The sequence below is a fragment of the Manihot esculenta genome, chromosome 13 (genome assembly GCF_001659605.2).
Source record: "Manihot esculenta cultivar AM560-2 chromosome 13, M.esculenta_v8, whole genome shotgun sequence".
NCBI classification, from domain to species: domain Eukaryota; kingdom Viridiplantae; phylum Streptophyta; class Magnoliopsida; order Malpighiales; family Euphorbiaceae; genus Manihot; species Manihot esculenta.
Window position 1 is genome coordinate 30,082,555 of NC_035173.2, and position 22,842 is coordinate 30,105,396.

The 22,842-nt window shown below is 43.2% G+C and overlaps 1 protein-coding gene across 1 annotated transcript in view; it reads right to left on the bottom strand.

Moving 5' to 3' along the window:
* Positions 1-411: 411 nt before the first annotated feature.
* The window catches only part of LOC110629266 (probable rhamnogalacturonate lyase C), a 40,751-nt gene continuing 18,320 nt past the window's right edge, over positions 412-22,842 (bottom strand). Inside the window, exons 19-20 of the mRNA XM_021776177.1 lie at positions 1,822-1,948; positions 412-663 (exon numbers count right to left, since the gene is read on the bottom strand). Of these exons, the coding sequence (XP_021631869.1) occupies positions 412-663; positions 1,822-1,948 (379 nt within the window). The remainder of the gene's footprint in view (positions 664-1,821; positions 1,949-22,842) is intronic.

Below are 22,842 nucleotides of genomic sequence, written 5' to 3' on the forward strand. Positions count from 1 at the left end.
ATTCATTTGTTACTCTCCATTGCCGAGCTTGACCTCATGGTTTTGGTTGTGAAGAGCTGGGAGTTCGCAAATTGGTTTTGTATTCCAAAGCTGATATTTTGCTACTGTTTTGCTGCCTCTGCCAATTTGCTTCAAAGTCCTCTATTTTCTTATCATCATTGCTCCTGTTTTTCAGCTGTAGAACCTATTTTTTCGAATGATTTTACCTCCCTTAACGTATATTTATTTTCTCTAGTACTGCGTTGTTGAAATATCCTTTTAGATCTTTTCACTTTTTATCTTTTATCATGTATTTCTTCATGTCTTTTTATTTAACATATTTTATTTTAGATCGGATATTTTTCAAAATATCCAATGATAATAGGAACATAAACAAGAAAACCACAACAAATATAAAAATATGTATAGCATTCAATTAACAATTTTAATTTTTGGTGGTCCTTCAAAGCGAATATAATCATACATTACACCACAAAAAGGAGAGTAAGCTTTGGACTGAGTAAGATAAATTGTGTTGGGTCCATTAAAAAGAAAAGAACTAGGAACGTTAATGGTAAATAACCAATATAGTCCATGAATTCCATGTCTTGCAATTGCATCATCCCTCCCTATTTGCCCTGTCAAGAATACTGGTCTTGTGGCTCTTGGATTGTTGACCCTCACCTTTTCAACACAATTTAAACTTTCCATTAGCTATGAATTCCAAACTATATGAAACATTTTACATGTATTTAATATGTAATTATTTTGAAAATTTTATTAATAATAACCATACAAATATTCTTAAACTTTTATGTATTTTTTGAAAATAATTAAGCATAATGAGCTTAACATTTATGCACTCTCACAATCTAGCTAATTCAAATATTTAAATCATAATATAATTAGTTAAAATTTTATCCAGTTTTCTGTAATTAAATCACAAACTTTATTTTTTAATTTGTTTACAGATACTCCCAAGTATCTAACTTTATTATTTTCATAAACTCTTTCATAATTTCATTTTTATTTACATTATCCCTCCATTTGGAATGAAAGATTTCATAGAAATTAAATTTAATTAAATTCTTTTAATAGTTTTCTTGTTTAGAATGAAGAAATTCAATTCAATTGAATTTTTTTTAATAATTCTCTTATATTTTATTTAAAAATAATGAAATTATTTTTTCTCTTTGTTTATTTCTCTCTTATTTTTATAAAATTTATAAAATATTTTATTATATTTTATTATATTTGCCAATAAAATTAATTATAGTTAATTATTACTTTTATTATTAACATAAAATATTATAATTTTTATATTAATTTATTATTGTTTTGAAAATTTATTAAAAATCTCAATATATATTTATTTACGTAATATTTTAATTAAAATTTTTAATACTTTAATACAAATTAATATTAATACTTTTAGTAAATTAATATTAATAATCTTAATTAAAATATTACCAAAATAATATTATAAAATAAGAGATAGAAATAAAAGAAAAGAGTAGAAAAACTTGCAAATCTATTATTACAAGTAATAAAGACAAATAAAAAAATTGAGGGATATTTTGGTGAAAAAATAAAGTTAAGGGACGGAAATAAAATTATCATAAAATTGAGGGATGGATCATATAATTTACCCGCAAAATTTGGGCATTTTTGTGACCATACCATTTTTTTAATTTGATGAAGAGACTTTGTATTATTATTTAAAAATTATTTTATCACCAATTATTTATTTATTTAGTGTATAAATTAAGCTGCACTCCAATATAAACAAGAATTCCAAAAAAAAAAAAAAAGATAAAATTAAAAAGAAAAGAAAGTATAAACCTGTATATCAGCTATATTGGCGGATGCTAAGGCTATTTGGAGTGTATAATTTCCCTTTTGGACAACATTTTTCAGCTCAAAAATAATTCGCCATGTGGTTGGTTGAAGCATGATATTGTTTTTACGCCTGCAATAGAAACAATATTAAATCTACCTAGCTTTGGAAAAAAAAAAAATTTCAAACTCAAATTATCTGAAAGCATGTAAGAGGGCAATATATGTTGGATATTGATTATGGCCTGACGTCTGGCCTTGGCAAAGTCTATACTAGAAAGACCGAACCTTAGTTCTATTAGAGTTCAATACGTGGATCTATTTCTTATACAAGTTCAAGACTTGTCCCGATAAATTGGATTGAGCGCGGACTTGCACATGGGGCCCTGACCTCAACAGGAAATTATACTGAAGAAGTTCATTGTAACGACCCGGAAATCCGACCCGTTACCGGCGCTAGGATCCAGATCGGCTTAAGGCCGCCGGGACCCGTAGCAAGCCTACATACCTCCTGTAAACCTGTGGAATCCCATACATAACAACATATACATGATCTGTAAAAATTTTTCTTTTCTCTTATCCAAGCAAAACCTGTGCATGCACAAAATCATACATAAACCCCACACTGGAGTCCTCATCAAATACTCCAATGGGGTATCATCATCATACATATCAGCTTGGATAATCATGGTCATTAACATCATTACTCATTAAACACTCTGTACATAATGGGGATTCACACACCTCTAGGTCAAGCACTACTATAATCCTCAATACATCATCAAATCATTCATTACATTACATTACATGGTCATAAATTCTCGTTACATCATGTTCATGTCCACTACTATCTATTACAACATACATGACTTAACTTCACTCTAGCCGACTTCCCGATCTATCCTGTACCTGCAACTCTGGGGATAAAGGGAGTGGGGTGAGCTACTAGAGCCCAGTGAGCAGAATAATAAAACATCAATTTAAATCATGCTTTCATGTATGCGCCATAACACAAACATTTCACAACAAGGATGAACTTGTCACCATTTAGCCCCTATCTTTCTTACTTATACATGCCGGGGGCGTAGAGCCGTAGCAGGCACACCCGGACTACCATAATCAATCATAGTGCCAGGGGCGTAGAGCCGTAGCAGGCACACCTGGACTCACATAGGCTATCATGACATAAAAGGGCTAATGGATCATTCAACATTCATCCACATCAACAACAAGGTATGCAATGCAACATATTCGTGAATTCTAATGCAATCAACCTGATATATCTCATGGCATTCATGATGCGTGAATCATGCTAAAATATTTCATTAATTTGCTTTAAAACTTAAAGTTTATTCCACTCACCTCTGGCTAGCTCTGAAGAGACTCTGAAGCAGCTGGCTCACTGCTGGGGGTCTCGGTTCCTCGGGTCCGAACCTACACAGGTGGACTCAAATGAGGGACCAAACATACATGAACATGACTCTATAATACTCCCAAAAACCCCCTAAAACATCCTGAAAACATCACATGAAAACATGCAAGGAATGGCTGAACAGGGCACTTTCGGCGGCAGGTTCGGCGGCCGAAAGTCCCTGTGCAGCCGAAAGTCATGCAGGTTCGGCGGCACTTTCGGCGGCCGAACCTCCCAGACAGAGACGAAACTTGAGTTTCGGGGGCAGGCTTCGGCAGCCGAAACTGCCTCCACAAGGGGGTTCGGCGGCCGAAAGTCACTTCGGCGGCCGAACCTGAGTTTCTGCCGAAGGGCAGAAACTTGGTTCCCTTGTGTCCACAGCCTCCAAAACGCCTCAAAACATGCATAAACTTGCTTCTACTCATGCATACACATCATACATCACACCTAGGGGTCTCAAACTATAATATACCCCAACTACAACACTTCAAACCACACATTTCCAACATACATTGTTCAAATCACAACATAAACCCATAAACCTAACAACAAGCCTAAACATGCATTCTACCCCATCAACTTGCATAAAACTTTCATAAAACATAAAAGAAGCATAGATCGAAGCTTACCTCTTGAAGATCGAGAGGAAGAACGACCCTAGCTCGGAAAAATGGAGGGATTTAGCTCCAAGACTTCCAAGCTCCAAAACTTGTTTCAAAAGCTTAAATCTTCAAAACCAAGGGAAAACAAGTGAAAATCTTGAAAGATTTTGAGGAAGAACATCAAAAATGGGTGAGGGGCGGCGGAAAGCTCACCTTGGCCGAAAATGGGGAAAAACTCGCCCGTTTTCGGCTAAGGGACCCTTTTATAGTGGCTGGCCAGACCACGTTCGGGGGCCGAATGTGCCTCCGCATGCATGCAAGGTTCGGCGGCCGAACATGAGGTTCGGCGGCCGAACTTGGACTTCCCTCACTCAAGCTTTCGGGGGCCTAACATGCCTCCAAAACACATGCATGTTCGGCGGCCGAACTTGACTTTCGGCGGCCGAACCTGGGTTTTCCTCCAAAGACTTTTTATGTAAAAACTCATTTAATTTCTTACTTAAAAACATGAAATACATGAAAACATTTCATAAAATCATAGTTTTACCCTTCTAGAGGTTTCCGACATCCGAGGTCCCACCGGACGGTAGGGATTCCGATACCGGAGTCTAGCCGGGTATTACATTCTCCCCCCCTTAAGAACATTCGTCCCCGAATGTTCCTCAACTAACATACAAGGCATGGCATCTATCATAACATAGAATATAGCATACAATATATCATACATGCAACACATAGAACAACTAACACTCACCTCAAAACAGATGGGGGTATTGCTGGAGCATGGACTCCCGTGTCTCCCAGGTGCATTCTTCAATATTGTGGTGGTTCCAAAGGACTTTCACCATCGGGATTTCCTTGTTCCTCAGCTTTCTGATCTGAGTGTCGAGGATCCGCACTGGCTGCTCTACATAGGTGAGATCCTCTTGGATCTCTACATCAGGCTCACTAAGAACCTTTCCAGGATCCGACACGTACTTCCGTAACAGAGAAACATGGAAAACCGGATGGATTCTCTCCATCGAAGTAGGCAAGTCTAGCTTGTACGACACATTACCGATCCTCTGAAGCACCTCGAAAGGACCGATGTACCGTGGAGCTAACTTACCCTTCTTCCCGAACCGAACCACTCCTTTCATAGGAGACACCTTGAGCAAAACCAAATCCCCCTCCTGAAACTCTAGCTGTCTTCTGCGGATATCTGCATAACTCTTCTGCCGACTAGCAGCAGTCTTGATCCTCTCTCTGATTATGGGTACCACCCTGCTGGTAAGCTCTACCAACTCCGGACCCGCAAGAGTCCTCTCTCCTACCTCCTCCCAGCAGATTGGTGATCTGCACTTCCTCCCGTACAAAGCTTCATATGGAGCCATCCCTATGCTAGCATGATAGCTGTTATTGTAGGCAAACTCCACCAAAGGTAGATGCTGCCTCCAAGAACCGCCAAAATCTAGCACACACATTCTGAGCATATCCTCTATTGTCTGGATGGTCCTCTCTGACTGTCCGTCCGTCTGTGGGTGGAATGCAGTACTGAAGTCTAATCTGGTACCCATAGCGTTCTGCAGACTCCGCCAAAACCTGGAGGTGAACTGGGGCCCTCTATCTGACACTATAGATACCGGGACCCCATGCAATCTGACAATCTCATCTACATACACTTGCGCCAACTTATCCACAGAGTAGCCACTCCTGACAGGGATGAAGTGAGCAGATTTGGTGAGTCTGTCCACAATCACCCATATGGAGTCTAATCTGTTGGACGTCGCCGGTAACCCCACTACGAAGTCCATAGCTATGTTCTCCCATTTCCATTCTGGAATCGGTAGTGGATTCAACATTCCAGCCGGCTTCTGATGCTCTAGTTTCACCCTCTGACACACATCGCAGGCTGACACGAACAGTGCCACGTCCTTCTTCATAGCTGGCCACCAATACACTCTCTTCAGATCCTGATACATCTTGGTGGCTCCAGGGTGAACACTATACCTGGTATTATGGGCTTCCCCCATAATATCTCCCTTCAGACCAATGTCATCTGGCACACATAATCTGTTCCCGTAGCGGAGGATCCCCTTATCATCAAATCTGAACTCATTACTCTGGCCTGACTGAACCGTTCTGGCTATCCTGACCAACTCTGGGTCCTCATGCTGTTTCTGAGCTACCTGCTCCAGAAACACGGGTGTCACTCTCATCTGAGCCACTAAGGCACCTGTGCCAGACAACTCCAACTGTAATCCCTCACTCATAAGTCTGTGGAACTCCTTCACCACCGGCCTCCTCTCTGCTGAAATGTGGGATAGGCTGCCGAGTGATTTCCGGCTTAGGGCGTCTGCCACAACATTCGCCTTACCCGGATGGTACTGAATCTTGCAATCATAGTCACTCAACAGCTCTACCCATCTCCTCTGCCTCATGTTCAGTTCTCTCTGACTCAGGATGTACTGCAGGCTCTTATGATCTGTGAAGATCTCACATTTTACCCCATAGAGGTAGTGCCTCCACATCTTGAGTGCAAAGATTACCGCTGCCATCTCTAGGTCATGTGTGGGGTAATTCAGCTCATGCTTCTTCAGCTGTCTAGAAGCATAAGCGATCACCCTCTCATTTTGCATTAGCACACAACCCAGTCCCACACGGGACGCATCACAATATACAGAGAAGTCATCATCACTTTTTGGCAGAGCTAACACCGGTGCTGAAGTCAACCTCCTCTTAAGCTCCTCAAAGCTTTCCTCACACTGATCGGTCCATAAGAACTTCTGATTCTTCTTTGTCAATTTGGTCATAGGAGCAGCAATCTTTGAGAAGTCCTGAACGGACCTCCTGTAGTAACCTGCTAAACCCAGAAAACTCTTGATCTCGGTTACTGTGGTGGGTCTAGGCCAGTTAGCTACAGCCTCTACCTTCTTGGGGTCTACTTCAATACCCTGTTCTGACACAATGTGCCCCAAGAATGATATGCTCCTAAGCCAAAACTCACACTTGGAGAACTTGGCATACAAGCCATGCTCTCTCAAGGTCTGCAAAACTGTCCTCAGGTGATGGGCATGCTCCTCTGCATTTCTGGAATACACTAAGATATCATCTATGAAGACAATAACGAAGTGATCCAGATACTGACTGAATACTCTGTTCATGAGGTCCATGAATGCTGCAGGGGCGTTGGTCAACCCAAACGGCATCACAAGGAACTCATAGTGCCCATACCTGGTCCTGAAAGCTGTCTTTGGTACATCTTCATTCCTTATCCTCAACTGATGGTACCCTGATCTCAGATCTATCTTGGAGAAACAACCTGCTCCTGATAGCTGGTCGAATAGATCGTCGATCCTCGGCAAAGGGTACTTGTTCTTGGTAGTGACCTTGTTCAACTGTCTGTAGTCGATACAAAGTCTGAGGGATCCATCCTTCTTCCTCACAAACAAAACCGGAGCACCCCAAGGTGAAGTACTCGGTCGGATGAAACCCTTATCTACCAGTTCTTGCAACTGTTCCTTCAGTTCTTTCAATTCAGCTGGTGCCATCCTGTAGGGAGGGATAGAGATCGGTCTGGTACCAGGCATTAACTCAATCTCGAACTCTATCTCCCTAGCAGGTGGTAACCCTGGCAGCTCGTCTGGGAAAACATCTAAGAACTCACTCACCACAGGCACTGAGGCGGGCTCTCTGACATGACTATCTAACTCCCTCACATGAGCTAGAAACCCCTGACATCCCCTCCTAAGCAACCTACGAGCCTGAAGAGCTGAGATCAGACCTCTAGGTGTACCCCTCTTGTCTCCTCTGAAGACGACCTCTGACCCATCCTGATCTCTAAATCTGACTACCTTGTCTCTACAGTCCAAGGTAGCACCATGGGTCGATAACCAATCCATCCCTAGAATGACGTCAAAATCTGTCAAGTCTAGAACCACGAGGTCGGCGGAAAGGCATCTTCCCTCTATGAAAACTGGACTACATTGGCAGACTGCCTCTGCCACTGATGGGTCACACTTGGGTCCACTGACCCATAGGGGACACTCTAACCCAGAGACCATCAATCCTACCCTCTCCACGACTCTCGGAGCAACAAAAGAATGAGATGCACCCGGGTCCATTAAGGCATACACATCAGAACAACCAATGATGAGATTACCTGCCACCACGGTGTTGGATGTATTGGCCTCCTGCTGAGTCATAGTGAAGATCCGTGCCGGAGCTGATGGACCTTCACCTCTGTATCCTGCTGATGAAGAGGCTGACCCTCTCCCTCTGCCTCTGCCACTGGCCTGTGTTGCGGCTGGAGCTACTGGCTGCACCACACTGCCGGAGGCTGTCTGCTGAGACGGTGCTGCAAAGGCTGCTCTAGGACAATCCCGAGCCAAATGACCCGCCTGTCCACATCTGAAACATGTGTTTGTCCCTGCCAGACATACTCCCTTGTGTGGTCTCCCACATCTCATACATGCTGTAACCTCTGCGCCAGAGCTTGAGCCACTGCCTAAACCCAGACCTGACTTAATCTTGTTCCAGAACTTATTCTTCTTAGATTTTCTGTGGCCTCTGTCCCACTTCTTACTGCCTGCAACTGCTGCACTCAGAGAAGAAGAGTCTAACCTTTCCCCACCTGGGGTCTTGGAACCAGAAGACTGTGCCACTGACTGTTTTACCTTCCCCTCAACGATGGCACAAGCCTCCATTCTCCTAGCCATATCCACTATGGCATGGAAACTCTCCCTCTCTGCTGACTGTATCAAAGAGGAATACCTGGAGTGCAGCCTCATAATATATCTACTTGACTTCTTTTGATCTGTGTCCAAATTCTGCCCAGCATATGGCAACAACTCCAGGAACCTGTCTGTGTACTCCTCCACACTCATCTGATCAGTCTGCCTCAACTGCTCGAATTCTATTATCTTCTGCTCTCTGGAGCTCTCAGGGAAAGCCCATCCTGCAAACTCATTTGCGAACTCCTCCCAGGACATACTGTCCGCTCTCGGGTTCACATAGTTCTTAAACCAACCACGTGCCTTCTTGCACTCCAGTGTGAACCCAGCCATCTGAATGGCTCTACTATCATCAGCCCCTATCTCATCTGTAATAGTCTTGACCCTGCTCAGATACTCGAATGGGTCATCGCCTGTTCTGTACTGAGGAGCACCCAGCTTCATGTAATCGGTCATCTTGACCTTGCTCCCTCCAGATGAGGTAGGTTTGGGTACTTGTGTTTCCGGGACAGTAGGCACTGGTGGTGGTGGAGGTGGAACATCCCCTGGGGTAGGGTTTGCTGTACCGGTATAGGGAGGTGGAGGTGGGTACATGGGGTACTGAGAGTATGGTGGGTAGTAAGGTGGGTATGGCATATGTGGAGGATAAGGGCTAAAACTGGGGTTATCCGATGTACCTCCCATCGAATACCCTGGATGGTGTGAATAGGGTGGGTAGTGATGTGGCTGGACATAACTCGAGGCCTGAATGCCTCCTTCTGATTCTCCCATGCCCTCTTCCGGCATACTCACACCAAGATTGCCATCCCTCCTCTGATCTACCTCCATATCCTCAGACATTCCTCCTTGCACTGTTCCCCTTACTGATCTGCTTCTACCCAGATCCAAAGACCTTCTTGGGTCTCTAGCCACTCTGTCTCTATTGGACCTACTGGACATTGCCCTTGGCAAAGCTGAAGGACGGGCATCAGCGCCCTCGTCCTGAGGTGGCACTCCAGTCAATCGTGCAGATCGACGAGTTCCTCTCATTCTATTTTCTGAAAAACAACACATAGCATAAACAATCATTAGCATCATATGGTTCATGTGGAAACACATGAACCCTCATCACATACATAGCATCACATCATAGCATTTATGCACATGCATATCATCATGGCATATCATATCATCATATAGACAGGACTCTACATCCTATCCTAGTGGACATGATTTTCCTAGTGTGCTTGACCTTCTAGAACATCTATGAGCCCGACACTCTAGGTCCGACCATATGAACCTAGGGCTCTGATACCACTCTGTAACGACCCGGAAATCCGACCCGTTACCGGCGCTAGGATCCAGATCGGCTTAAGGCCGCCGGGACCCGTAGCAAGCCTACATACCTCCTGTAAACCTGTGGAATCCCATACATAACAACATATACATGATCTGTAAAAATTTTTCTTTTCTCTTATCCAAGCAAAACCTGTGCATGCACAAAATCATACATAAACCCCACACTGGAGTCCTCATCAAATACTCCAATGGGGTATCATCATCATACATATCAGCTTGGATAATCATGGTCATTAACATCATTACTCATTAAACACTCTGTACATAATGGGGATTCACACACCTCTAGGTCAAGCACTACTATAATCCTCAATACATCATCAAATCATTCATTACATTACATTACATGGTCATAAATTCTCGTTACATCATGTTCATGTCCACTACTATCTATTACAACATACATGACTTAACTTCACTCTAGCCGACTTCCCGATCTATCCTGTACCTGCAACTCTGGGGATAAAGGGAGTGGGGTGAGCTACTAGAGCCCAGTGAGCAGAATAATAAAACATCAATTTAAATCATGCTTTCATGTATGCGCCATAACACAAACATTTCACAACAAGGATGAACTTGTCACCATTTAGCCCCTATCTTTCTTACTTATACATGCCGGGGGCGTAGAGCCGTAGCAGGCACACCCGGACTACCATAATCAATCATAGTGCCAGGGGCGTAGAGCCGTAGCAGGCACACCTGGACTCACATAGGCTATCATGACATAAAAGGGCTAATGGATCATTCAACATTCATCCACATCAACAACAAGGTATGCAATGCAACATATTCGTGAATTCTAATGCAATCAACCTGATATATCTCATGGCATTCATGATGCGTGAATCATGCTAAAATATTTCATTAATTTGCTTTAAAACTTAAAGTTTATTCCACTCACCTCTGGCTAGCTCTGAAGAGACTCTGAAGCAGCTGGCTCACTGCTGGGGGTCTCGGTTCCTCGGGTCCGAACCTACACAGGTGGACTCAAATGAGGGACCAAACATACATGAACATGACTCTATAATACTCCGAAAAACCCCCTAAAACATCCTGAAAACATCACATGAAAACATGCAAGGAATGGCTGAACAGGGCACTTTCGGCGGCAGGTTCGGCGGCCGAAAGTCCCTGTGCAGCCGAAAGTCATGCAGGTTCGGCGGCACTTTCGGAGGCCGAACCTCCCAGACAGAGACGAAACTTGAGTTTCGGGGGCAGGCTTCGGCAGCCGAAACTGCCTCCACAAGGGGGTTCGGCGGCCGAAAGTCACTTCGGCGGCCGAACCTGAGTTTCTGCCGAAGGGCAGAAACTTGGTTCCCTTGTGTCCACAGCCTCCAAAACGCCTCAAAACATGCATAAACTTGCTTCTACTCATGCATACACATCATACATCACACCTAGGGGTCTCAAACTATAATATACCCCAACTACAACACTTCAAACCACACATTTCCAACATACATTGTTCAAATCACAACATAAACCCATAAACCTAACAACAAGCCTAAACATGCATTCTACCCCATCAACTTGCATAAAACTTTCATAAAACATAAAAGAAGCATAGATCGAAGCTTACCTCTTGAAGATCGAGAGGAAGAACGACCCTAGCTCGGAAAAATGGAGGGATTTAGCTCCAAGACTTCCAAGCTCCAAAACTTGTTTCAAAAGCTTAAATCTTCAAAACCAAGGGAAAACAAGTGAAAATCTTGAAAGATTTAGAGGAAGAACATCAAAAATGGGTGAGGGGCGGCGGAAAGCTCACCTTGGCCGAAAATGGGGAAAAACTCGCCCGTTTTCGGCTAAGGGACCCTTTTATAGTGGCTGGCCAGACCACGTTCGGGGGCCGAATGTGCCTCCGCATGCATGCAAGGTTCGGCGGCCGAACATGAGGTTCGGCGGCCGAACTTGGACTTCCCTCACTCAAGCTTTCGGGGGCCTAACATGCCTCCAAAACACATGCATGTTCGGCGGCCAAACTTGACTTTCGGCGGCCGAACCTGGGTTTTCCTCCAAAGACTTTTTATGTAAAAACTCATTTAATTTCTTACTTAAAAACATGAAATACATGAAAACATTTCATAAAATCATAGTTTTACCCTTCTAGAGGTTTCCGACATCCGAGGTCCCACCGGACGGTAGGGATTCCGATACCGGAGTCTAGCCGGGTATTACATTCATGATGCCAACTTTGGTAGCTTATGATGGAATAGAAAATCCCCGAGAACATATTTTGAACTATAAGACATTCATGGAGTTGTAGACTCATTCAGATGCCCTAATGTGTAAGGTCTTTCCGACCACCTTAACAGGACCAGCCTGAGCATAGTTTAACGGCCTGGAGTCAGGGAGTATCAAGAACTTCATAGATCTAGCCAATGTATTCATCAGTAGATTCATTGTCGGAGTTCCTACGGAAAGAAACATGAGCTACTCAAAGACCATTCGCAGAAGAGGAATGAATCCCTGAGAGAGTATGTTGTCAGATTCAGCTCTGAGGCTTTGCAGATACTTGAACAGGATGAGAGAAGAGCAGTAGAAGCCATGTAGAAGGGCACAATCACCCCGGAATTCTTTGGGTTGCTGTGCAAAAAGCCCCCTGCTACCCTGTCAAAGCTAATGAAAAGGGCAGAGAAATACACAAGGCAGAATGATACCTTGACAACTAGCCAATTTTCCAGGTATGACAAAGAAAGAGGAAGAGTTGGGGAGGATAAGAGACAAGACAGGTCAGAAAAGAGATAGGACCAAGGACCGAAGGCACTAAATAAACACCAATGGAAAAAAAAGGAACAAAGACCTTATCAGCCCCAGCTCCCCACTGAAGTCACTCCCCTGAACATATCCAAAACCAAAATGCTCATAGCAGTCCAAGATAAAGATTTCATACAATGGGCCAAGCCCATGAAAGCAGAGGCAAGCAGAAGGGACCCAGATAAATACTGCCAATACTATAGAACACACAACCATAACACAACGACTGCTATTAGCTAATAAACGAGATAGAAAGGCTGATTAAAAGAGGTCATCTTCGGAATTTTGTGAAGAAGCCAGAGGGCCAGAGACAACAATAAGGTGCGACTAGGGAAAGGCCCAAAAGGCATATCGAAGCACCAATAAATGATGGCTCTAGTGGAACAATCAATATGATCGTAGGAGGGACTGGAGGCCGTATGAGTAGGAGGGGGAAGAAGAGAGATAGAGATGAAAATGAAAGCGGCGTAGAGGTGATGCAAGTCGCTGAGCACTCTCCAATAACTATCTCCTTCTCCCTAGAGGATGCGCAAGGAGTACAGATGCTCCACGATGATGCTCTGGTTATCGAAGCAGTCATCCATAACTTTAGGGTTCGTAAGGTGCTAGTCGATGACGGCAATAAAGTGAACCTACTACCCTACTGGGTCTTCCAACAGATGAAAATACCTAAAGAGTAGCTTGTCAAGGACCAACCCCGATCAAAGGGATAAGGGGAACCCGGGTAGCGATGGAAGGAAAAGTGAAAGTAGCTCTCGCTCTAAGAGAACTCCCCTCTCGCGGACTCATTATGCAATATTCCTGGTGGTGAAGTCACCTCTGAGCTGCAATGCTATCCTGGGAAGACCAATGTTGTATGACAGACATCGAATCCATCAATTAAAACTGATTTTTCTTTTTTGAATTAAAAGATTTTGTAGATATGGTAAATGAGTGTTGATCCCACAGAGACTTTAAAGTTGTTTAAATTAAATATAACTAGAATAAGAAGAACAGTTTAAAACAAAAAAAGAGAAAAAGAAAATTGCTATTTGGAAAAGTTGAGTTTAAGAAGAATTAAAGAATAAATAAAATAATACAATTGGAATTATAAAACAAATAAGAAAACTCAGCTGAAAGTAATCAAAATTGAGAGGTTTGCAGTTGATTATGAATTAAAAAGATAGTTTATTTAATTATATATTATTTAGTTACAATGTTCAAACAAGCAAATCTTACCAATTCTTTCTTATCATTAAATCAATCCGTATAGTATTTAAATTAATTTTTAGTTAATTAATAATCTCATCAAGCATATAAATTTAATTAATTAACTGCTTTAAGAGAGAAAAGTCCCAACTTGATCAATAATTGCAAGCGAAATTATGTAAACCAAATCAATTAATTACTTAACATAAAAAAAATATGTTAATTGCTACTTGTATTAACCTAATTAAACAATTACATGTTTATTTGGGTTAATTAGTAATGTGATGTTTTACTAGAAGATTCAATAGGCCTCTTGAATTTCTAAAAGGACAACAATGGAGGTGATGTTTCTCAAAAACAGAAATTAATTGAAAATAAAAATAAAATGAACAAAATTTAAGAGTACAATCTCACAACTTTAAATAAATCTCAATTTAATTAACCTTCAATTGAATAAAAGAGTTTAGCCTCTAATAGTCATAATAAAATTGCAGAAAATAAAAAAAAAAAAAAGAGAAGAAGAATTCAATAAAGAGGGAGTAAAAAAGAGAGAGAGGAGGTGAAGATATGATACGAGATATGTAGAGAGATATATTTTTATTTCTAGGACAGCCTTTATATAGAATTTTTCCAAATAAAAAATAATTATTCACAATTTAAAAGAAAAAATAGAATAAATCTACTACTCCTATGATGACTCTTATCCTAATCCTGATCTGATTGTATTTGCATCTATCTGAAACTGATTTGAATTATGTACAGCTAGTAAAAACTAAAATTCTGGAGTTTGTCCGTCGACTTGGGTTACAACCTTAGGCAAGACTGTATCCTCCAGTCAGAAAAAACTCTAAAACAGCCTTTTTTAGTTCCTATTTTCATTTTTAGCTCAAAATCTGTCCAAAATAAAAATCCACGTAAAAGCTAATTGTTTACATTAAAATCATATCAAAATTATGGAATTTAGTATGAAAAAAAATGGTGAGTTTTGCAACTCATTACTGTATGATTTTGAAGTAGTGACTAGTATTCGGTATCTGACCATAAAGTTTCCAACGAAGGCAAGAGTCAGAATTGTCTGCAGCAGACAAGAAGAGGCCAAAGCAGTATACCTGGCTACTGTAGAGGAGCAATGCACCCAAGTAGAGGAGGTGAACCTTGAAGCTATGAAAGTTAGGGACGAAAGGAAGGAGGCCAAGATTGAACCAGTTGACAAGCTGGAGACCTTCCCTCTATCCGGAGAAGAAAGCGACAAGATCTTCAGCATCAACTCAAGCCTAGAAGAAGGCTAGAAAGAAGCTGCAAAAGCCTTAATCAGGAGGCATACCTCGAGCTTTGCTTAGAAACCCTTGGATATGCTAGGGATTGACCCCGAGATGATGACCCACAAGCTAAATATCTTCCCTAATGCCAAGCCCAGGTTTATTAGGAAAGTAATATACCCACAGTGGTTAGCTAACCCTGTATTAGTAAAAAAGGCCAATGGGAAGTATATGATGTGCATAGACTTTACCGACCTAAATCAGGTTGGTCCAAAAGATTGTTATCCCCTCCCTGATATTAATAAAATGGTCGATTTTAGGTTCGATTTTGATTACTTATTGTCTCTCAATGCTATGTTGGGGTATCACCAAATCCCTATAGATAAATCAGATGAAGAGAAGACCTCCTTTATAACTGAAAATGGGATGTATTGTTATAAGACTATGCCTTTCAAGTTGAAAAATGCTGGTGCTATATACTAGCGTCTGATGAATAAAGTTTTCAAAGACCAAAGAGGGAGAAATATAGAAGTGTACATTGACGACATGGTAGTTAAAAGTCAAACTTTCCAACAACATCTGATTGACCTAGAAGAAGTCTTTTAGGTATTGCAGTGATACAGAATGAGGTTGAATCCTGCAAACTATGCCTTTTTCATCAGAGGAGGGAAATTTTTAGGTTACATGGTTAGTGGGAAGGGTATAGAGCCAAATCCAGAAAAGTTAGAAGCCATATTAAACATGCCTGAGCCGACCTACGTAAGGGATGTATAAAGGCTCACATGAAGAGTAGTAGCAATTAACAGGTTCATGTTCAGGTCTGCAGAGAGATGCCTACCTTTCTTCAAGAACTTAAGGAAAGTCTCGAATTTTGAATTGTCAGAAGATTGCCAAGAGGCTTTCAAAAGGCTTAAGGAATATCTCAGCTCCCTACATGTACGTAGTAGCCCCTTGGCAGGGGAAGATCTATCTATCTACTTAGTTGCATTAGAATAGGCAATAAGTGCCATACTGGTAAGGGAAGAGGCAGGGATCCACAACCAGTCTTCTATGTCAGCAAAGTACTCAAAGACGCCGAGGTCAGGTATATAAACATAGAAAAATTGGCATTCGCTTTGTTGCTAGCAGTAAGAAAATTCAGGATGTATCTGAAAGACCATCAAGGAGTAATGATGACTGATCAGCCTTTGAAAAAGATCTTAACACAAGTCTGAGACTTCAGGGCGGATACTAGCATGATCAATAGTGTAATACCCGGCTAGATTCCGGCATCGGAATCTCTACCTTCCGGCGGAATCTCTGTTGGAATCTGGAATTTCTGAAGATGCCAGAGGCGTCTAGAGGGGTAAAAGGTGTTTTCTAAAATGTTTTTACTGATTTCATGGTTTTAAATGAAAAAGGATTTGAGTTTTGAAAAGAAAAGACCAAGGAGGCGTTTGCCAGGTTCGGCCGCCGAAAGTGAAGTTCGGCCGCCGAACATGGAAAGGCTTCGGGAGTGCCTTTGGCCTCCGAAAGTCTTGTTTGAACAAGCCAAGGTTCGGCCGCCGAAAGTCAAGTTCGGCCGCCGAACATGCATGAGTTTAGGGGGCACGTTAGGCCGCCGAAGGAGGTTTAGCAGGCCACCTATAAAAGGCCCTCAGATCGGAAATGGGCGAGTTTTCTCCCCATTCTCGAGCTCAGGTGAGTTTTTGTCCTCCCTTGGCCGTTTTCATGTTCTTTCTTCATCTCCTTCATGTTTTCATGAGTTCCATGGTTATTTTAAAGAATTTTAAAGCTTGGATCAAGTTTTGGGAGCTTGGAGCTTTTGGAGTTTGGATTCTCCACACCTCCGAGTTAGAGATCACACCACCCTCGATCTTCAAGAGGTAAGTGTAGATCTTTGCTTCCCTAGTGTTTTTATAAAGTTTTATGAAGGTTTTAATGGTAGAGTATGGGTAGATATGCATGTTAGGATTTATGTGGGTTTTATGCCCAATGTATGTTATGTGATGTTTATGTTGATGATATGTTGTTAGTTTATGCTCCTTTATGCTTGTGGGAGTGAGTATGCATGATGGGAAGAGAGTATGTGAGGATTTGGGTTGTTTTGATGGTTTTGGCCTATGTGGGTCATAAGCTATCCATGTATGTTTTGATGTTGTTTTTGGAGTTTAATCAAGTTGTTAAGCTCCTTTATGCATGGTTTAAGGTTTATGCATGTTTTGGTAAGGTTGGGTGCTTGTTTTGGGGTGTTTGGAAGGTTTGGGAGGCTTGAATGCATGTGAAGCTGAGTTCTGCCCTTCTGGGAAGAACTCAGGTTCGGCCGCCGAAAGTGGCTTCGGCCGCCGAACCTGCCTTTGGATGCATGGTTTGGCCGCCGAACCTGCCTTTGGATGCATGGTTTGGCCGCCTAATCTTGCCCCCGAAAGCTGAGTTTTGGCTTGAAAGCAGACTTTCGGCCGCCGAAGGAAGGATTCGGCTGCCGAAAGTGCCTGACTTTCGTCTCTGGAGTGGGACTTTCGGCCGCCAAAAGTGCCCGACTTTCGTCTCTGAAGGGAGGGTTCGGCCGCCGAAGGTGCCGCCGAAAGTGCCCTGTCCAGCCTTTTCAAGGTTGTTTTCTATGCATGTTTAAGTGATGTTTTAGGGGGTTTTTGGGGAGTTGTTTATGAGTTTTTTAGAGTGTGTTGGCACCTCATTCGAGTCCACCTGTGTAGGATCGGACCCGAGGGATCGAGGAGGCCATCAGCGTTAGCAGTTGCAGAGTCGGTCCAGCGTCTGCCAGAGGTGAGTAGAACTAACTTAATCTTTTATTTTATGAAATCAAATGCCTAGAGCATGTTCATGCATCATGTTTATATGTAATAGGTTGATTGCACTAGTTACACGAATATGAAGCATTGCATTATTTACTGTTGATGGAGATTGGACCAAGGACGACCCCACTAGCCCTAGAGATGTTGTGAGACCTGGCCGGGCCAGGCATACATATACAGTTGCTGTAAGACCTGGCCGGGCCAGGCATACGAAGGTTGTGAGACCCGGCTGGGCCGGGCATACTGAGACTGGAAGGGATGTTTTGGGGTTGGGTCCAATCCGTGATATGACTTGTTTGTGCTGTGACGCATTTCATGAAAGCATGTAATTAATGAATTGTTTTCTTTGTTTCTACTCACTGGGCTTTTTAGCTCACCCCTCTCCCCTAACCCCAGTTTTGCAGGTCAGTGGTAGGCCAGGAAGACGTCAAGAGTAAAAGTTTTGCTTATGTAATAGTTTTAGATTAGCACTTTCAGTGTGGACATGTATTATAATTGGTATAATGTTTTGTAAGAGAATGTAATGTAAAATTATGTTTATGGATTAGTACTGTGCTTGGCCCTGAGACTTGGTTAGTCCCTGTTTAATACATGATGTATGTTATGCTAGATGTTGAGTTATGTTTGAACTAATCTTGTGGCATGTGTTGTGTACCACGCTATGGTAATGGATGAGGACCCTAGTGGAGGTCTTGTGTTGTGGCTTGATGCATGCACAGGTTAGGTTTGGTTCTCTGGATGTGACTCCGGCTTGATGTATGCTATGTAGACCCAGCTAGAGTTTTGATGAGGGCTCTAGTAGGGGTCCTTTTATGTTTTCAGTTATGTCGCATACAGGTCAGGTTCGGTTTGTACTTCAGATGTTTGAGTTTTTATGTTAAAGTTTTGATCATGTATGGGATTTGACCAGGTGATAGGAGGTATGTTTGGCTTGCTACGGGTCCCGGCGGCCTTAAGCCGATCTGTATCCTAGCGCCGGTGGCGATTCGGGCCGTTACGATAGGGTATCGGTTTCCGGGTCGTTACAGAGTGGTATCAGAGCTTTGGGCCTCGAGAGTACGGTGTGTTGCACATCGGAAAGAGGTTGGTTTAGAAGTCATAGAAGGGCAAGCACAGTAAGAAAGATCAAGAGTAGAATCATGTCCACTAGGATAGGATGTTGAGTCCTGTCTTGTATGAATGATGATGTGATATGCCATGATGTTATGCTATGTTATGTATGTATGATATGTATATGGGTTCATGTGTTTTCATATGAACCGCATGATGCTAATGATGCATGTATGCTTGTGTGTTTTTCTTCAGAGGAGCCAGAATGCGAGGTGGTCGTCGATCTGTGGAATCGACTGGAGTTCCATTTGAGAGGGAAGGTATGGACACCTTTCCCCCTGCTCTGCCTAGAGCGCAGTCGTGGGGAGTCAGCAGATGGGGAACATCAAGGGACCCTAGTAGGTCTTTTGATGCAAGCAGAGAAGGAATGGCTCCAAGAAGGATGTCAGCTAGTATGAGGGAAGTAGAGATGGAGGTTCAGAGAAGAGATGTCAGTTTGGGAATCAGAGTGCCAGAGGAAGGCATGGGAGATTCTCAGGAGGAAGCTCAGACTCAGGATTCCAGAATCTCAGGTTCAGGAGGGATTGATCCCTCCACTTTGAGTACAGCTGCCTCAAAGGATAAAAGGTGGGGAAACACCACTAAAAAGGGGAACAGAGGCCTGAGAAGGTCGAAGAAGAGCAAGTTTTGGAGTCGGTTGAAGGCTAGTCTAGGTTTTGGTGGCTCAAGCTCTGGCTCAGGCAGTTCGAAATGCATGAGGTGCGGAAGGCCGCACAAAGGAGTCTGTCGAGTAGGGACTATAGCTTGTTTCAGGTGCGGACAGGAGGGGCACATAGCACGAGAGTGTCCCACTGCACCCAGGTTGGCTCCGTCCCAGCAAGCAGCTTCAGGTAGAACAGCTCAGCCAGCAGCTTTAGCCATGTTTCAGGTTAGTGGTCGAGGCAGAGAAAGAGGGTCAGCCTTTTCTTCTGAAGGTTTCCGTGGAGAAGGTCCGTCAGCTCCAGCTCGGATCTTCATCCAAGCTCAGCAGGAGGCAGACACGTCGAACATGGTGGTGTCAGGTACGCTCACTTTTGAATGTTCTGATGTGTATGTTTTTGTGAACCCTAGTGTTTTTCTCTTTCTTTAGTTGCACTAGGAGCCGTCGAGAGGCTGAGTTGATAGCTTCTGGGCTAGAGTGTTCTCTTTGGGTTAGTGGACCCGAGTGTAATCCATCTGTGGCAGAGTCAGTCTGCCGGTCCAGTTCTGTGTCAGTTGAGGGTAGATGCCTTCCACCCAACTTTGAGGTCCTAGACTTGACTGTCTGGACGTCAGTTTAGGGTTGGACTAGGTTTTACTGCTCGTGGTGCTATCTTGGTCTGTAAAGACAAGGTAGTCAAGTTCAGAGGATAGGATGGATCAGAGGTAGTCTGTTGAGGGAACACAGTAGGGATGCCTAGAGGTTTGATGTCAGCCTATCAGGTTCGTAGGGTGCATAGGAGGGGTTGTCAGAGAGTTCTTAGTTGTTTTTCCCAGGCGAGTTGTCAGGTTTACCACCTGTCAGGGAGTTAGAGTTTGGAGTAGGAGTGGTGTCTGGAACCAGAACCATTTCTTTCCTTCCCTACAGGATGGCGCCTGCATAGAGAGAGGTAGTAGTCCGAGTAGAGGCGAGACTTGGTAGACAAGGGGTTTTATCCGACCTAGTACCTTACCCTGGATTGCCCCAGTATGGTGGTGGAAAAAGAAGGATGAATTCTTGAGACTTTGTAACAACTGTAAGCAGTTAAACAAGGTCACTACCAAGAGCAGGTATTCCCATGCAGGATGGATGATCTATTGGGACAGCTAGTAGGATCTGTTTGTTTTCCAAGATAGATCTGAAATCCGGGTACTACCTGTGAGAGTTAGAATTAGTTTTGGGTTAGCAGTGAGAAGGAGCCAGTTAGTGAAGATGAGAAGAGAAGAGGAGAGTAAGGATCAGAGTAACGCAGTGGAAGCGTGTCGAGTTTCAGGTGAAGGTTGGGTATTGCTAAGGTGTTTCTTTTGGGAAAAGTGTGCCTAGAAGAACCGGGAGTTTTACTCCAGCGGTACCTGTGTCTCTCTTTCAGGAGAGAGATTTTTAGGTTTTGCTTGCATGTTTATGTATGATTGAAGTTATGTTCTATGCTATGCCTGTTTGTTTGTGGAACATTCGGGGACGAATGTTCTTAAAGGGGGGAAGAATGTAATACCCGGCTAGATTCCGGCATCGGAATCTCTACCTTCCGGCAGAATCTCCGTTGGAATCTGGAATTTCTGAAGATGCCAGAGGCGTCTAGAGGGGTAAAAGGTGTTTTCTAAAATGTTTTTACTGATTTCATGGTTTTAAATGAAAAAGGATTTGAGTTTTGAAAAGAAAAGACCAAGGAGGCGTTTGCCAGGTTCGGCCGCCGAAAGTGAAGTTCGGCCGCCGAACATGGAAAGGCTTCGGGAGTGCCTTTGGCCTCCGAAAGTCTTGTTTGAACAAGCCAAGGTTCGGCCGCCGAAAGTCAAGTTCGGCCGCCGAACATGCATGAGTTTAGGGGGCACGTTAGGCCGCCGAAGGAGGTTTAGCAGGCCACCTATAAAAGGCCCTCAGATCGGAAATGGGCGAGTTTTCTCCCCATTCTCGAGCTCAGGTGAGTTTTTGTCCTCCCTTGGCCGTTTTCATGTTCTTTCTTCATCTCCTTCATGTTTTCATGAGTTCCATGGTTATTTTGAAGAATTTTAAAGCTTGGATCAAGTTTTGGGAGCTTGGAGCTTTTGGAGCTTGGATTCTCCACACCTCCGAGTTAGAGATCACACCACCCTCGATCTTCAATAGGTAAGTGTAGATCTTTGCTTCCCTAGTGTTTTTATAAAGTTTTATGAAGGTTTTAATGGTAGAGTATGGGTAGATATGCATGTTAGGATTTATGTGGGTTTTATGCCCAATGTATGTTATGTGATGTTTATGTTGATGATATGTTGTTAGTTTATGCTCCTTTATGCTTGTGGGAGTGAGTATGCATGATGGGAAGAGAGTATGTGAGGATTTGGGTTGTTTTGATGGTTTTGGCCTATATGGGTCATAAGCTATCCATGTATGTTTTGATGTTGTTTTTGGAGTTTAATCAAGTTGTTAAGCTCCTTTATGCATGGTTTAAGGTTTATGCATGTTTTGGTAAGGTTGGGTGCTTGTTTTGGGGTGTTTGGAAGGTTTGGGAGGCTTGAATGCATGTGAAGATGAGTTCTGCCCTTCTGGGAAGAACTCAAGTTCGGCCGCCGAAAGTGGCTTCGGCCGCCGAACCTGCCTTTGGATGCATGGTTTGGCCGCCTAACCTTGCCCCCGAAAGCTGAGTTTTGGCTTGAAAGCAGACTTTCGGCCGCCGAAGGAAGGATTTGGCCGCCGAAAGTGCCTGAATTTCGTCTCTGGAGTGGGACTTTCGGCCGCCGAAGGTGCCGCCGAAAGTGCCCGAGTTTCGTCTCTGGAGGGAGGGTTCGGCCGCCGAAGGTGCCGCCGAAAGTGCCCTGTCCAGCCTTTTCAAGGTTGTTTTCTATGCATGTTTAAGTGATGTTTTAGGGGGTTTTTGGGGAGTTGTTTATGAGTTGTTTAGAGTGTGTTGGCACCTCATTCGAGTCCACCTGTGTAGGATCGGACCCGAGGGATCGAGGAGGCCATCAGCGTTAGCAGTTGCAGAGGCGGTCCAGCGTCTGCCAGAGGTGAGTAGAACTAACTTAATCTTTTATTTTATGAAATCAAATGCCTAGAGCATGTTCATGCATCATGTTTATATGTAATAGGTTGATTGCACTAGTTACACGAATATGAAGCATTGCATTATTTACTGTTGATGGAGATTGGACTAAGGACGACCCCACTAGCCCTAGAGATGTTGTGAGACCTGGCCGGGCCAGGCATACATATACAGTTGTTGTAAGACC